The following is a 17,354-nucleotide window of genomic DNA, read 5'->3' as shown; positions in this document are numbered from 1 at the left end:
CCCGCTGCATGGGCAACAGTCGGTTCTTCAAATCTTCCCACCCGGGCTTGCACCCTGGAGAGGATACAGTCCACCAGGGGCACAAACCCATTATCCCCTGGGAACAACGGCTGCCTACTACTACTACACTTACCATAATTCACAGTTGTTTTTTCTCTCTCTTCTTCTTCTTCTTGTTTTACAGCGGTTGGCACCCAGCTTAATGGTGCATTACCGCCACCTTCTGCTCCAGAGTGTGGATCAGACAATGGACTTACATTCTAAATCCCTTCACCTATATATATACACACACACACACACACACACACACACACACACACACACACACACACACACACACACACACACACACACACACACACACACACACACACACACACACACACACACACACACACACACACCCTAATCTACACTTTATCCTTCCTTCTTTGGCCATCCTAGTACCCTATTCCTGCTTATCCATCATATCCTATAAAATAAACCCTTGTATCCCTTAAGAAAGCTAAAAGCACCTTGACCTGTGTCCTCTCACCCATGTCCAGTAACCCTTTTAATGTGAATTCCTGCACCCCAAATTCCCTTAGATTAATTCTCATCATCTCTCTTTGTATCCCATACTTCCTGCAACTCAGAATTACATGTTCTACTGACTCCTCTTCCTGACATTCCTCACACAAACCTGTCTGGTGTTTCCCTATTATTTTCAATGTTTTGTTTTGTGCACAGTGCCCCAGTATTAACCTAGTCCACACAGTTTCCTCTCTTCTGTATCCACTGCCTACCCTAGTACCTGTAACACTCTTTTGTATTTGATATAAATGCCTCCCTTTCCCTTCTCTGTCTCATCTTCCTTGCCACATTTGGATGATTTTTTCCCAGATTACACACTTAGCCTCTGCTTTACTGATACTAATGTGCAATTTCTATATTTTCTTTCTTTGATGCCCTCTTTGCCAACTCATCCACCCTCTCATTCCCCTTCACCCCTACATGATCTGGAACCCATAGAAATTTAACCTGACCTCTCTGATTTGCAATTCTTGTGACTGACTGAAGGACTTCATAAAGTACATCTTGCCGGCTGTTTGAGTGAAAAGACCTTAAACTTGCCAGAACTGAGGATGAATCTGAACATATCAACACTTTGACTTGTCTAGCTTTCTCCACCCATCGCAACCCAACCAACACTGCCAACATCCCCACTGTATACACCACTAACCTATCAGATGTTCTTCTGCTGATTCCAATTTCTTTTGCTGGTATAGCCACCCCAAACCCTGTCACTCCTGTTTCAGGTTCTTTAGCACCATCCATATAAATCTGAGTATAATCACTATACTTTGCCATCACAAGATAGTTAAATGCACTTACCAAATCAGTTTTATATTTTTCTTTCTTTTTTACCTCTAACAAATGCCAGTCTATGTCAGGCCATACAATCTTCCATTGAGCTACAACCGGATAAACTACTGAAGGACTTATCCTCAGATCAAACACTCCACATTCTTTGGCAATATCAGTCCCTACCCAACTAAAGTTATCCCTTTGAAACCTCCCATTTTCCCAGCACTCCTGCAACACTCCTTTTGTGGGGTGAGAATCATTGTGCCCCTGCAAATTAGCCCAGTAGTTTGCCATCAATTGCATCCTTCTTAGCTCCAAAGTTATTACCCCCAATTCTACCTGTAGGATTGATACTGGTGATGTTTCAAAAGCCCCACTGCACACCCTCAAAGCCTGAGCCTGAATCACATCCAGTTTCCTTATAAGAAACCTGGCTGCTGATCCATATGCTACACTTCCATAGTTCAACACAGATCTTACTAAAGCCACATACATTCTCTTCAATGCCGAACAACTTGCTCCCCATTCCCTACCAGTCAAACATTTCATCACATTTGTTACTTTTCATTTCTCCTCAACTTTCCTGATATGGTTTGCCCATGTTAACCGTGAATCAAATATAACTCCCAGAAATTTAAATGATCCAACCCTTTCTAATTCTGTCCCATACATCCTTAACTTCTTCCCTACCTCAATTCTTTTCCTGGTGAAACATACAGTTTGAGTTTTTTCTACTGAAAATCTACATTCCCAATCATAATTTTTTCTCCCTATTATCATATATTACATTGTACTGCTATCACAAAGTTAACAAATATCACAACATTCTGATTCTGATATAAATATAACTAATTTAAAGTAAATTAGAAAAGGTTATGTTGGATGCATTTGAATACATAATATTAATGGTCTCCTCTTAGTCTTAATGTTGATTGAATTTACATTTTCAACATGGTTTTCTTAAAGCAAACTTATGAAGTTGAGAAATAAAAACAGAAAATGTTGGAAATACTCAACAATTCAGACAGAGTGAAAAAAAAGGGTTTCTCAGGTTGAAAAGCTGTGAAGAATCTTAATTTATGTTCAGTACAAAAAAATTATTTTGGATAAAAAAAGATGAGTTTATAGTTCAGCATAATGAGCATAGTTTGCCCTGAGGTTGTTGGTGTGTTAAACACAGATTGTATAGTGATGACACCGGCTCAGATTTCCAGCAAAAACATAGGATATTGGCCAAAAATAAATTATGCGATGGCATTAAGCACATGGAGATAAATGGGACCTATGTTCTGTCCAGAGGGTGTTGAATATAGACCTTTCACCTGCGATGCCATTGCTACAGTGTGTGCTGGCAAATACACTGTCATTCAGAGAGGTCTTACAGCAGTGACAGTAAGGCATCATGGAAATTAGAGAAAATGTGGGAGGAGAGACACAGTTGTTCTTCTTCATATCTGGGCCCTCACACTCCTGGACGATTTCCCAGAGCCACAGCTGAATTTGAGTCTGATTAAGGCAGAAATGATTGCAGCCTGCACCTCACAAATGATCTTCAAAACGGGTTATGATCACTGCCGGGAGGACCACTGACTGATTAGCCACACTGATGACCATAGCAATGAGGCAGCAAGATGCTGCATGCAAAATAGCTTGTTTGCACTTCATTCCTGAAACTTGCTTAATGTGTCCTGAGTTTGCTTCTAAGGTCATAGCATTTCCCCCAAAGCTACATCTTCTGTCAGCATTAGAGAAACGCGCGATGCACAGCCATTGAAATCATTAGCTGTGATACTGATGTCAGGCAAATATCAATCACTGTGAAAGGAATTGCACTCAAAAGATTCTGGGCCAATTTTGCAATCAGTGCTCTGTGCTGGCGTGGTCTAAACAAAATGGGAAGCATTCTTAATGCATTGTTTTGCACATTGTATGATGGAGTTCCCTCCAACTGGATGTGCAGGTCTCCATGCATTCAAGAAGCTCAACACAATCCCAGTAAAAGGAACCTGCTTGCTTCCACACAATCCACCATCTTAAACAATCGTTCACGTGGCCACTGTTGTAGTTACCCATGAAATGCACCGCCATTAGTCACCTCAGCTTGATTAACAATGCTTCCGAAATCCATTTAAATGTACAACGGCAGCAGCACGTTGGAACACCAACGCTGTGGTTTCCCTTCCAAGTCACGTAACATCCAGACTTGAAATTATATGTTCCTCCCTCAGTCATCTCCAGGTAGGAACCTTGAAATTCTCTAGAATCATGTTATTACGGCTCAGAGTTCAAAGTTAAATTCCAGTAGGGAGTTTGTATGATCTCCCTGTGAACCATGTGGTTTTCCCTGGGAGCTCCCGTTTCTTCCTACAGTCTAAAGATGCGCTGATTAACAGGTTAATTGTCCATTGTAAACGGTCCTGTGACTAGGCTAGTGTTAAATTGGTGGGTTGCTCGGCTGTGTGGCATATTGGGCGGGACTGGCCTGTTCTACGTTGTACCTCTAAATAAATAAATAAAATATATTTGGGACAGGCTTCAGCAGAACTAAGGTGTTTCAAGATGGTGGCTCCCATCATCCTGGCCAATGATATTCATATTCTGAAAAGTGAATAAATAAAATTAGATGTCCTCCTTCTTCAAAGAAACGGACTTCCCTTCCTCCACCATCAACTTTGTTCTCAACCGCATTTCTTCTATTTTGCACATGTCACCCACACCCCATCCTCCCGCCACTCCAGCAGGGATAGGATTCCTCTTGTCCTCACCTACCACCCCACCAGCCTCTGCGTCCAGCACATAATTCTCTGTAATTTCTGACATCTCCAGTGGGATCCCACTACCAAGTACATCCCTCTCGCCTCTCCACTTTCTGTTTTCCTCAGGGATCGCACCTTATGTGACTCCCTTGTCCATTCATCCCTCCCCACTGATCCTGGCACTTATCATTGCAAGCGGAACAAGTGGTACTCCTGCCCCTACACTTCCTCCCTCTCTGCCATTCAGGACCCCAAACAGTCCTTCCAGGTGAGGCGTAATTTCACCCGTGAGTCTGTTGGGGTCACCTACTGTATTCAGTGTTCCTGGTGTGGACTCCTGCATAACGGGGAGACCCAGTGAGATTGAGAGACAACTTTGCTGAGCAGCTAAGCTTCATCTGCCAGAAAAAGTGGGATCTCCCAGTAGCCACCCATTTTAATTCCGCTTCCCATTCCGACATGTCAGTCCAAGGCCTCCTCTACTGTCGTGACAAGACCAGGAGGAGCAACATCTTATATTCCATATGGGTAGCCTCCAACTGGATGGTATGAACATCAATTTCTCGAATTTCTGGTAGTGCTCCCTCCCCTTTCCTTCACTATTCCTCACTCTCATTTCCCTCTCTCGCCTTATCTCACCTGCCTGTGGTGCTCCTCTTCTTTTTCTTTCTTCTATGGCCTTCTATCCTCTCCTATCATATTTCCCGTTCTCCAGCCCAGTATCTCTTTCACCAACTTCCCATCTCTTTACTTCACCCCCACCCTCTCCTGGTTTCTCTTATCACCTTGTTGTTTTTCCTACCACCACCCCCACCCGCCACTTTCTAACTTCAACTCATTTTTTTTCCAGTCCTGACCAAGGGCTTCATCCCGAAATGTCGACTATACTCTTTTCCATAGATGCTGCCTGGCCTGCTGAGTTCCTCCAGCATTTTGTGTGCATTTTTCGGATTACAGCATCTCCAGATTTTCTCTTGTCGGAAATAAAAACTCAGCTCTTCTTTACTTTGATTGATCCACTTGGCTTGGAATTGCCCATTATTATGCTGTGTATTCCAATAGGTGGGTTATCTTGGATCTCACTCATTGCTCAAGTTCACCCACCTGCATAAAGCTGGGCAAAGCAGCCAAATTTTGTGACCAAGAGTTTTGCCTAGACTTCTGGTGTTCTAATTAAACTAGGTGAAGATTTTAATCAGTATAGAAACAGAATTACTTGTTTTACTATGATCATATTTAAGTAGGGTATCATTAAGCTTTCTAAAAGATCTGTTAATTTTTCTGGATAACTTGAAGTTAAGATAAAATGAGAGAATATTAATTCTTGAGGAACAGTTCTCAAGATCAGCTTTTTTTTTGGTGGGATGCAGTTTATAAATTTCAAAATAGTTAGTTCTTTTTTTAAAATCTCTAACACCCCTTTACCAGAATATGATAAGATGAAAAAGTATTAAGTAATATTTCTTGAATATAACTATTTCATATTGAAGGAGAGATTTATGGAATATCTGCTTATTATTTCTGATTATTTTTACATACTGTAAGTTATAATTGATTACAAATAATTCTGTTTGGGTACTGGGACTTCCAGGTGGCCAAACATTTTAATTCTGATTCCTTTTCCAATATGTCAATCCACCATGGCCTCTTCTTTTACTGAGACGAGGCCTACCTCAAGGTGGAGGAGCAACACCTTATATTCCATCTGGATACACCCCGACCTGATGGCATGAATGTTAATTTCCCCTTCCAGTGAATAAATTCCCTCTCCACTTCTCCTACTCCCTATTCTGACCTTTCACTCCTTCTCACCTGCCTATGAATTCCCCTGGTTCTCCTCTTTCCTTCTCTTCTATGGCCCACTCTCCTCACCTACCAGATTCCTTCTTCGTCAGTTTTTAAACTTCCCCACCCATCTGGCTTCACCGATCACCTTCCAGCTAGCCTACTTTCACTCCCCACACCTTTCTACTCAGGCAATTACCCCCTTCCTTCTCAGTCCTGAAGCTGGGTCTCGGCCTGAAACGTCGACTGTTTATTCATTTCCATAGATGCTGCCTGACCTGCTGTTCCTCCGGCATTTTGTGTGTGTTGTCTCTATTCTTTAGTTAGTTGAACTTACCAATGTTATATTGAGATATTAAGTCATGATAATGTACACAATAACTAACGACACAAAGGGAATTGTCTGAACACAGAATTTAGTGAATAATGGACAGTTCACAAGCATAACCTTGAATCAATGGCAAAGGAAAACAAATTGCAGAAATGTTTCCCTGTAAAACCTAAAACATACAACTAACTTGAACAAGCTTAAATGGAATGTTACATACATTTCATTTAAAAAATACGAGATTGGAGTGGCTAGCTGACCTTCTAGTATATGTAAATGCTACAAAAATGTGTGTATAGTTTAATCAATAAACTACATCAGGCACTAATAACAAGTTTGGATTTCTTAAAAATCATTTTACACAATGGTTTACCTGAAGAAGGAAACAATGCAGTAATTGGATTTATATGAATTCTGTGAATCAGTCCAATTTGTGCTGAATTCCTCATTTCAATCTGATTTTTGTTTTAATTCCTGCTGTTTAAGAGTAATAGCACATTGTGTTTATTGGTGCCCTAGTAACTGTAGAGCAAATGCATTTATTCTGCTAAGCTGCAATTAGGCAGAATGTTTTCACTGAAAATTATCACAATAATGACACTCAGAGTTTTTCCATTAAGAAATTTCAGTTATTGCAAAAGTGTCGACCACAGTGCACTGCATTGTAATAAATATTCAACATAAATTAATAATTTACACGTACCTGAGCAAGTACAAAGCACCGTAAGGAGCCACAGCACCAAAAATAGGAGCTCAGAGTCCCTTTATCTGTACACAAAATATGTGGAGCACCAGCTGATTTGATCACAACCTTTGGTGGTGTGAGTTTATCTCTTATTTACAGTATAAGGTTGCATTTCAAACAGTTGGTTCAGTCACTATTAGCCCATGCAGCAAATAAAATGCCTAATCATGTGGGTTCATAAGTCACTCAGAGATTTAACAGATATTATGTCTGCTGTCATACAATCCTAACACGATGAATGGCTCTGATCATGTAGCACAGAGGCATTATATCCATATGATGACTTGTTTACACAGTGAAGGCACTGTCAAGTTTCAGTGCTTTGACTGTCTAAATGATTTGCTCTGATGTCATTAAAAATTGAATAAAATGCATTTTTAGTATGGGTTACAATATAACAACCGGAGATGGGATACAATGAAGCTATTACAGCACATTGCTAAGATGCATTGTGGTACCATGAAATATTATTGGTAGTTGGAGGCAGGACCACTTTCATAAAGAACATATTGATGGTCTATGTTCTAGGCATTTCTCAATTAGACACGTTAGCAGTTATTTCCTCTTCCACTAATTAGGCTGAGAAGAACAGTTTGGCCACCACCTATATTTTATGAGACTTTGCCCATGCCAGTCAAGAAATATGGGCACAAATATGGATATATGGCAGGAACATTCCTACTCGCAATGCTGGTTAAAAAGAGGATTAACTCCGTTTAGAATTCTCATATAGTGCAAACATGTTTGGTCAGTTGCTGGCAGATAAACTCCTCTCATTCAATATCAACAACGCCGATTCACATTGTGTTGTTGAGGCTTCTTGGGAGCTGGTCTGAAAGAGGAACAAAAGAAGATAATGAGTAAACAAAGGTGTTCAACAAATCCTGCAATGTCAAGAAAATACAGATCCTTGGTGATCTGATGTCCCAAATCAAACTCTTCTTCATATCACTGCTTTGCTTATCTCCAGAATCCATCTATACCTCTATTAAATGCTGGCATGTATGGCTAACTGTCATTGTTCTGTCATCAGTCCTGCCTCTCTCTCTACTGCCTGCTACGCTGCTGGTGTTTAGGGCAGCGATGAAGGTTCTCCATCTCTGGCCGTGTTCGAGGCTTCCTTCATCGTGTCAGTAGCTCAGTTTTCACTACTGTCAGTCATTTAAGTTCTGGTGAGAACTCAGGAATACTGTCACACTCAGATGTACAAGGGTACCTCATTGCTGTTTCTGCATTCATTTTGTGTTGCCAGCCAGGGTTGTTAGCCCTGAACTGAACCCCTGAATCAGGAGGACCAGTGGACAACTCTTAGAGTGGCCTCTACCCTTTGACCTGTTTGACGTTGGTGACCCTACCAAGAGCCAAAGCATAAAGCCCTGGCTCCAGCCGACATAGCTCTCTGGGCCATCAAGGCAAATCTCCAAACCATGACAAGGTTGCGGTCCTCTTGCCTCTACTGTCTTTGTTTTGGTTTAAGTGACCAAATGTCTTCAGGTATAACTGACTGCATCTAAACTTGAGTCCTTCCAAGGTTGAGGGCAATCAAAATGTCACGTATGATGAGTTATTTCTTTTGTAATGCTTGAGAAATGTAAATGTAGGTGGTACTATTTTCAATATTTGTATCTTCAAAGGAAGAAACATTTTGGTAAAAATTAAGCAATTTATACAAAATATAATGTGAGTAAACCCAATCTAATTTCATAGCTACATACACAAAATGCTGGGTCTTGGCCCGAAACATTGACTGTATTCTTTTTCATAGATGCTGCCTTGCCGGATGAGTTCCTCCAGCATTTTGTGTGGGTTGCTTGGATTTCCAGCACCTGCAGATTTTCTCGTTTCTAATTTCATAGCTACTGTAACCAAGAAGATCATCCTTGAAGATTTGTCCAAAAAGACGAAAGGAATAGATCCCAGAGCTTACCTTGTTGAGATAATACATCATATTGAAATCTCATACACATGGATGAGGATGCAAATATAGTGGGGCTCAACAGATGAATCCATCTATCCTTTCGAGATGAGTTACACACGAGAAAATAGGACGGGAGTAGATCACTTTGCCATCAAGCCTGCTCCATCATTCAATGTGACCGTGGCTGACCTGCTTCCCCTCTGTGCTAGATGCCCATAGCCCTCAATTCCCGGATCTCTCAAAAATATATCTACCTCCATTTAAAATCCGCCTATTGGTCTGGCCTCCGTAATTGTAACAAAACGTCCCTATTTCTAACCTCCAGCCCTCTGTGCCTAAAAACAGCCAATATAACATTTCCTTTGTTAATCACTAAGTTCAGCTGTGTGGCCAGCTGTCTTTTTGCGATTTATATAAAAGAACACGGAATCCACTTAATTGAAGTCTCCTTTCAATTTGTATGGCGCCTTGTCTGGAATTCCGAAACACCACACCTAAAGATTCCCCTCTACCTACTCTGCTCACAAAAGTGGGAAACGGAACTCAACACATTGGAAAGCTTTGTCTTCTCCATAATTAGTTGCGAATGGGGTACTTACAGAGGTCAATATATCAGGAAAAGGAAGAATACCAGCGTAAGACAGATAGTAACTTCAGAAGAAACACCTGAATTTTCTGTCTCACTCTGCACTCTTTACCTTTTTCACCTATCAAGTTATTCATGAAGACCAGACTTAAACATTAATGAAGCAAAAAGTGAAAGGTTCAGGTGTCAATTTGCATCTTCCACTGTGTGAGTTTACTGCACAACACTCAATGCTCAGTCTTCCCTGGAGCAGGTTCCCATGTCCTGCCTTCCTCCAGGATGTCTGCTCCCGGCTGATTGACAAAGGTCAGCTCAGCTGCAGCCTGGCTTGCTGAGCTCCTCCAGCATTTTGTGTTTGTTGCCTTATTCCCTTTGATGTTTTTCTTCGCTCATCATCAAGTAAAAATTAATGCTTCCATAAATAACTTACCTAACTGGTCTGATCTGGATCTCAGGGTTCTGAATGGAGGCATGCAGTTGAACTGGCCGGTTAACAGGGTTTGCTGGCAGAGGTTTCTGTGGTGGATTACGTTTAGGTGGCCCCTGTGTTTAGCATGAGAAACAAAATGTGGTTTGTACTGATTTGAAACAATCTGGTAAATCAGTTAGAACAGCAAATAAATGTCCACAATGCTCCCCAAAATACCAGAATTCCAGATGTCAAAGAAATGGAGGAACTGGATAGATGGACTGTAAGAGGTAATAGAGGTGGGGCACGGCAGGACTGTGGAACAAAGTGAAGATAACGTAACAGATTTAAACAGGGCATCAATTTATGTCAGCAAGCAGAAGGTGAAGGGCAAGTGTGATTTCGTGCAAATTTGAATATGGGCAGCAGATTTTTCATTAAGTTCAAGTTTACGGAGAATGGATGGTGAGAAGATTAGCTAGAGGATAGAATAATTGATGCATGTTTGTCAGCTGCAGATGCATGGGGCTAGGACTGGAGATGGGACATGTTACCGAGATGAATGTGGACATCTTTAATGATGCTCAGGGTATCAAGGTACTGAACTGAGGGATGATTATGGCCTGTGGCACTGATTGTGTAGAGCAACTCAGGCTTAATATCATCTTAAATATGCTATCTCAGTTTTACAATTACGCTATTAAAGAGGGCTAACTACTTAAAAAAATCTGTTGTACAGTCATTTGTTTGGCAAATGGTGATAATTCCAGATACAGTGCATTGTTGGACTTTCACTAATACAAATGAAATGATAGGTTTTCTGCTGACTAACAAGTGTAATTGGGAGTGTACATTACTTAGAATACATAAAAATGTTTTATTTACTATTCACTTCCAATATGTCATCATATTTAATAACAATAATAGCTTCATTCATAATAGCAAGTATTAACCTTTTATAACCTTGGCTTAACAGTAAATATTTAACATATACAATCAGGCAAATAAAAAAAAATGGTAATCACATACATAAGTCCGCAGGCCTTCTCCTTCCCTAATGACAGTAACTCTAATATCAATAAAAATTATGAAACAGCAATTCAGATTTACTGTTTAACCAGCAGTTCATAAAATGGTAATTTTTACTTTAATTTTATTTAATAAGATACAATATGGAGTAGGCCTTTCTGGCCCTTCGAGCCACGCTGCCTAGCAACCCCCAATTTAACCATAGCCTAATCACGGGATAATCTACAATGACCTGTTAACCTACCAGCTGGTATGTCTTTGGACTGTGGGAGGAAACCAGAGCACCCAGAGGAAACCCACATGGTCACAGGGAGAATGCACAATCCCCTCACAGGCAGCGGTAGGAATTGAACCCTGGTCACCCATACTGTAAAGTGCTGTGTTAGCACTACACTCTCGTGCTGCCCTGAAAATATTCTCACTTTTTGTGTGCTGTTATGTAAGTGTATCTCCAAGATCCAGCACTTTTGTTTTAAATGTTCAGTATTTGTAATGAAAGAAGCTGGAAACAACCAACAGGTGATGAGACAACATTTGCAGAAAGGGAGACAACAATAAACCTGCCGTGAAAGGGGACTTGAAATAAAGCATTCATTTTGCTTCTCTTTCCATGGATGCTGTCTGACCTGCTAAGTATCTCTAGCACTTTCTGTTTTCAGCTTTGATTCTAGTTCCAGTGTAACACCCTGGGAAAGGTTTCTCTGCTAATGTAATGGTCTTTCTGTAGAAGCAGTGTTTGGGTTATGGTTGGAGATAACGGCTGCTTTGGAATGTGAGCCGTCCAATGAGGGGAGTGTGTTTTCGTGCTGTGTGTCTGACACCGGTGTGATCTGGGTCTTTTGTTCTGCAGGAGACAGAGAGGGATGAAGAGGTTGTAGACACCAGAAAGGAGAAGAGTTGGAGTGGGGCCAGGATTCGACGAAGCCCGGGGAAATCGATGGAGGATTGGCAAAAGGGAAACGGTGAGCTCCAGCCTGTGCACATTAGACCTTTCCTTTTAGGTTTTCTTTACTAATCCTTCAGTCAAATTAAGAATTATAAAGCTAAATTCTTTAATTGCATATAGTGTGCTGCCTGTTATTTCATGGTACTGATTTGTAAGATGGGAACACATCACGCAGCATCCACACAAATAGGAAGTTTTGCATCTCAACTTCATATGTTTGGTGGGACTGGAGATTGTCTTCCCTAGACTTACACAGCCCACAGAACCTGAGGGTTACACCAGCATTTGCACACTTTCTCGTCGCATAAACTAAATCACCTTAGGCTTTCCAGGGATGTTCAAATATTTTATGACACTACTTTAAGTGCCATCCTCACAAGTAGAATGAGAGCACTGATATTCTGATTGTAAAATGACATGTCAATATATCTTATGATATTTGCATTTAAAAACCAGTGGGGTAGAACATTTTAATTTATGTTGCTCTGTCACCTCCTGATGCTTCAAATTATATTTTATGTAAAAGCTGCAAAAGATAACAGTCAATAAAGTATCTTTATCAGCATTACTGTCTTCCATAAAGTTTCTCTTTCTCATAAATTTGCTTTTATGTTGTAATTTGTGGTGGCTTTTAATGGGTGAGTGCCTGCCAGTTCCAGCTGCATTACCGAATCCTGGCAATTTAGTCTTTAGCTTGTATTCAGTTGTGTGAGACATGGAAGCAGAATTTCAACACAGCTGGAGGGGTACAGAGTTGTACGGTCCTTTGGCCCAGTTCATTTGTGATGACAATATTGCCTACCTACGCTAATCAAATTTGCATGCATTAGGCCTGCATCCTTCTTTCCTATTTTCTAATCTAAGTATCTGCCCTCTAAATATTGCAATTGTATCTGCCTTTACTACTTCCTCCGAGAGTTTGTTCTACTGCCTCCTGAGAGAAAAAAATATCCCTCAGGTCTGCTCCTTCTTCCCTCACACCTTAAATCTACGCTTGCTAGTTTTAGACTCCCCTATCCTCAGGAGAAAAAGACTCTTATCTGTCTATGCCCATCTTAATGTTACACTTCTGTAAGGTCATTTATCAGCCTCCAATGTTCCAGAGAGAATAAACACACCCTATCCAATCTCTTGAAGAAAGGCCTATATTACAGGCATCATCCTGGTGAATCTCTTCTGCTATCCTACTCTTCCTAATGTCAGCATATCCTTCCTTAGTGTGCTGACCAGAACTAACATTTATTGAGATATAGCCCTGTGGTGAACTATGTGCCTGTCGGGACACGCCCCCTGCTGACTGCTCCTGTGGCTCCTCCCACAGGCCCCTGTATAAAGGAGATCTGAGGCCTGACGCTCGGCCTCAGTCTCCAGGACATTGTATGATAGACACTCACTCCTGGTTCCTTCTTCCAGTCAATAAAAGCCGATATCTCACCTTACGTCTCAGTGTGAGTTATTGATGGTGCATCAAGCACAGATTAGACTCTTCCGGGCCTTTGAGCCGTGCAGGCAGCAATCCCCAGATTTAATCTCAGCCTAATCAAGGGTACAATTTACAATGACCAATTAACTCACTAACCTTGAACTTTAGACTGTATGAGGAAACCAGAGCACCCGGAGGAAACCTATGTGGCCATGAGGAGAATGTACAAACTCCTTATAGGCACTGGCAGGAATTGAACCCAGGTCATTGGTATTGTAATGCGTTGTGCTAACGTTACACAATACTCCAACTGCAGATTGACTATTGATTTGCACAGCTGCTGCGTGACATACCAATTCTTATTCTCAATGCTTAAGCCGAAAGCTTAATTCCATTTTCAGTACCCTATCCACTTCTGTCACCATTTACAGGGAGCTAAACAATTGTACCTAGTGTCGCTCTGTACATCAACAGGTCCCTGAGGATGTTGCCATTTATGTTCTGAGTATTTGATGTCCCAAATTACATTACCTCGCACTTTACAGGATTAAGTTCTGCCACTGCCCTGCCCAGCTTTCCAAATGATCAATGTCCTGCTGGAACCTTTTGCAACCTTCTTTGTTACTCACTGCTCCACCAATGTTGATGTCATCAGCAAATTTACTAATAAGACCTCTGACATTCATTTCCAAGTTATTTATTTATGACAAACAACAACAATTCCACCATCAGTCCTTGCAGTGCACCACTAGTTACAGATTTCCAGACAGAGAAACACCCATCCACCACTACTCTCTGTTTACTGTCATAAAGCAAATTTTTAGCACCCAGTTTGCCAATGCATCTTAGATTGACATTTCAGGCTGAGTAACGATTCAGGCTCAAACCCTTCCTGTTGAAGGGGCTTGGCTCGAAGTATTGGCTATTTATTCCCTTCCATAGATGCTGCCTGATATACTTACCTCTTGCCTGTTTTATCTTGGATCCCATCTGCGGACCTAATACGACTTTGTCAAAGCCTCTTGCTCTGTTCCTAAGTTCCAATGCATCTACTGCTCTGCCTTTCTTAGCTACCTCCACAAAGCACTCAATTGGATTTGTGAGATAGGATTTCCCCTGCCAAAGCCAAGTTGACACCTCCAGATCAGTCCCTGCCATTTCAAGTGAACTTAAATCCTGTCCCTTCAGGTTTTTCCAGTAATTTCCCTACTATTGATGGAAGGTTCATCGACCTATAATTTCACGATTTATCTCTAATGCCCTTTATCAATAAGAGGACATTAGCTGTCCTGCAGTCTTCTGGTATCTCACCCATAGCTAACAAAGCTGCCAAGATCTCCATGAGTGCCAAGTAACATCCTCTCTTGCTTCCCATAGCATCCTGGGATAGATCCTGCCATGGGGATTTAACTACCTTCAGGTGTGCCAATATTACAGACATTTTGTGGTATACATATGTTTTAGAATGTGACTGTAGCCCTCCTCTACCTCTCCATCGTCTCCTACTGAAGTATTCATTTAGGATCCCACTCATATCTCTGGCTCCACCCATAGAATTCCTGATAGGTGCCCGAAGGGATCAATTCCTTCCCCAGTTACTCTCTTGCTTCAAATATTCTTAAAAGAAAGTTGTTGGGATTCTCCTAATCCTGGTTGCCAAAGCCATTCATGTCATCTTTATTCCCCCTAAATTCCTCTGTTCACTTTAACATCTAAAGATGCTAAGCCTCTCAAAGTCCAGCCCTGTTGTGAGAGGTGGAAACAGATGAGGCCAACCAAAAGGGCTCTGGGGAAGCTGTGCAGGCCAATCCCCTGTACTGTGGATACTATAGATTACAGAACCATTGATGAACTCCAACCATACCATTGACTTTGGACGATGGAGACAGGAGGTCATCAATGCCTTTGCCCACTGGGAGCTAGGGGCCCAAGAAGAAGAAGAAAAATATTAAAGGATTCACAGTGCAAAATGCCCATGCCTGAAATATGCTTCCTTTTACTTCAGTAGCTTGCTCTTAAGCTTTAGAAAAACTAAATTTGCAAAACTATTCCTTAATTAGTTAACCAAAAGTAACCTTTAAGTCAAAGGAGCCTCATTTAAATCTCATTAAAGTATATTTCAGATGCCCTCTAGATTAAAGAAGCAAAGCAGCTCACAGTAGGAGTTCCAGCAGCCTCCTTGGCCTGCCATCTTGTCCCTTTCTTTGCCTGAACGATAAATATTTCAACATCACTCAACACATTCACAGCAAAATGATGTTTCATATTTTCTCTGCTGTCTTCAGGCTTTTATTTCTAGCCCTCTCAAATCTTACCGTAGCTTAAAAGAAAACAAAAAGAAACAACTTGAAGGAAAAGATTTGATGTATAATTTTAAAGCAATAATGATATGCTCGCATTGGATTTCCATGACCTCTCCAAGCCAAAACAGAAACGGGTGATCATGTGTTTGGAATCGTGGTTGGGAGTGCTATGTTAAAGATTTATGAAACTTCCCTGCTTAATAATTCTGGCGCATGTTTAGCAGGAAATCCAGAATCAAGAGGCACTATTTTATCTCTGGAGAAATATTAGTTCAGTGAAGCCATTTCATTGGAAAACTTATTTTTATGCATACTTCTGATGGAATCTTCCATTCTAAAAAAGAATCTTTTGAAAAACAATATGAATATTATCATATTGAATGTTTTTCATATTTCTCATAACATTCAGCCCATCAAGTGCTCTCCAGTTCATTCCCATCAAACCAATTTCCTCCCTGACAGAAACAGCAGGCTCTATCCTGGTAAACTGTTGGCAACCTGGATGGTTCGCAAGTCAGAAATCTGGCTGCTAGCAGCCCCTCAATGTCCAGCAGTTCCATACCACCAGTCTCTCAAGTGCTCGTTTATATGTACACACTATGTTCAGTAAATCAGGTGTTCATAATCTGGGGAGGCTTATATTACACAGCACCCTACTCCCTCCTGTATTCCTGTCGACAACCTTGATTCTCCTACCTCCCACTTCCACAAGAGATAATTTACTATAACCAATTAAGCAACCGCTCAGTGTGACTTTGACAAGCATGACAAGGGGGTAGGCTCAGGACTTGGGGCGGTGGGGGGAGCTCACAGTCACAGGACAATATTCAAATAATGACTTTGCTGAATTTGAAGCCTAAAAAATTAATTAGTAAATAATTAAAACAACAAAGTTACTTTAGCATGCCTCCTAAGGCCTTCTGTATGTTAGCAGATTAATACGTGCAAAATTTATGAAACAATTTCAACTTAACTGTCTGCTTTATTTTCACTATTTATATAAAAAGTATTCCAGAAATTTCTGACCAAAAATAGAATATGTTGCAGAAATATGAGTTATTTTCAAGTAAAAGACATCTTTAAAACTTAACAGCATGTTAGCACCGTACAGGCCACAGGCTTACCTGGGGATGTCTGAAGGAAGGGTTGGCCGGCAGTGGCCTGCTGGGTACTCCAGAACCTGACTCCATGCCATGGTTGAGGGGTGGAAGGACCCGCTGCGGTGTCAGTGAAAAGTGCAAGTTTGCTCCTTTGACTGAATGTGGCAGTGGATTGCTAATATGAACAGGCTGATAGCCGGGTGGTCGCCGTGCAGCCTGATCCAGCACAGCAGGGGATGGGAATGAACTAGCAGGCTGAAGATTGTCTGCATGCTGAAACAAACAGGCAACCAAAGTTAACAATAATAAAATCACTCAGTATGTGTTAATTGGCAATCATTTAACTTGGTATCCAAAATTTTATTTGGATTTAGCAGAATAAATTATTATGAGAGTCTCTATTGAGTCAAGAAACAATGAACTCTATCTCCTATTGAAAACATACAGTATTTTCTCTGGTAATATACCTTGTATATCTTGGATTGTCTTTTGATAGGAGTCGTGTAGGCAGTGCTAGATTGGCTTGGCGTAGAAGATCTAGTAGGATCCACAAAATACAATAGGAAAAATTATTAATACAGTTGATTTGAACAGATTTTATACAGTTAAAACAATGAAGTTATACAGTTAATTAAAATTAGGAATAATATGAATACATTTGCTTCTGATCAAGTCTTTG

The 17,354-nt window shown here is 40.9% G+C and overlaps 1 protein-coding gene across 2 annotated transcripts in view; it reads right to left on the bottom strand.

The window, feature by feature from the left end:
* Positions 1 to 6,293: 6,293 nt before the first annotated feature.
* Positions 6,294 to 17,354, bottom strand: part of LOC132379600 (disintegrin and metalloproteinase domain-containing protein 12-like) — a 364,937-nt gene continuing 353,876 nt past the window's right edge. For both annotated transcript variants that reach the window (XM_059947703.1, XM_059947705.1), the window contains 4 exons: positions 17,143 to 17,212; positions 16,700 to 16,948; positions 9,896 to 10,008; positions 6,294 to 7,793 (listed from right to left, as the gene is read on the bottom strand). In XM_059947703.1, coding sequence (XP_059803686.1) covers positions 7,745 to 7,793; positions 9,896 to 10,008; positions 16,700 to 16,948; positions 17,143 to 17,212 — 481 coding nt within the window. In that variant the 3' untranslated portion in view covers positions 6,294 to 7,744. The remainder of the gene's footprint in view (positions 7,794 to 9,895; positions 10,009 to 16,699; positions 16,949 to 17,142; positions 17,213 to 17,354) is intronic.

The sequence above is a fragment of the Hypanus sabinus genome, chromosome 22 (genome assembly GCF_030144855.1).
Source record: "Hypanus sabinus isolate sHypSab1 chromosome 22, sHypSab1.hap1, whole genome shotgun sequence".
NCBI lineage: Eukaryota > Metazoa > Chordata > Chondrichthyes > Myliobatiformes > Dasyatidae > Hypanus > Hypanus sabinus.
This window is presented reverse-complemented; position numbering and strand designations above follow the sequence as displayed.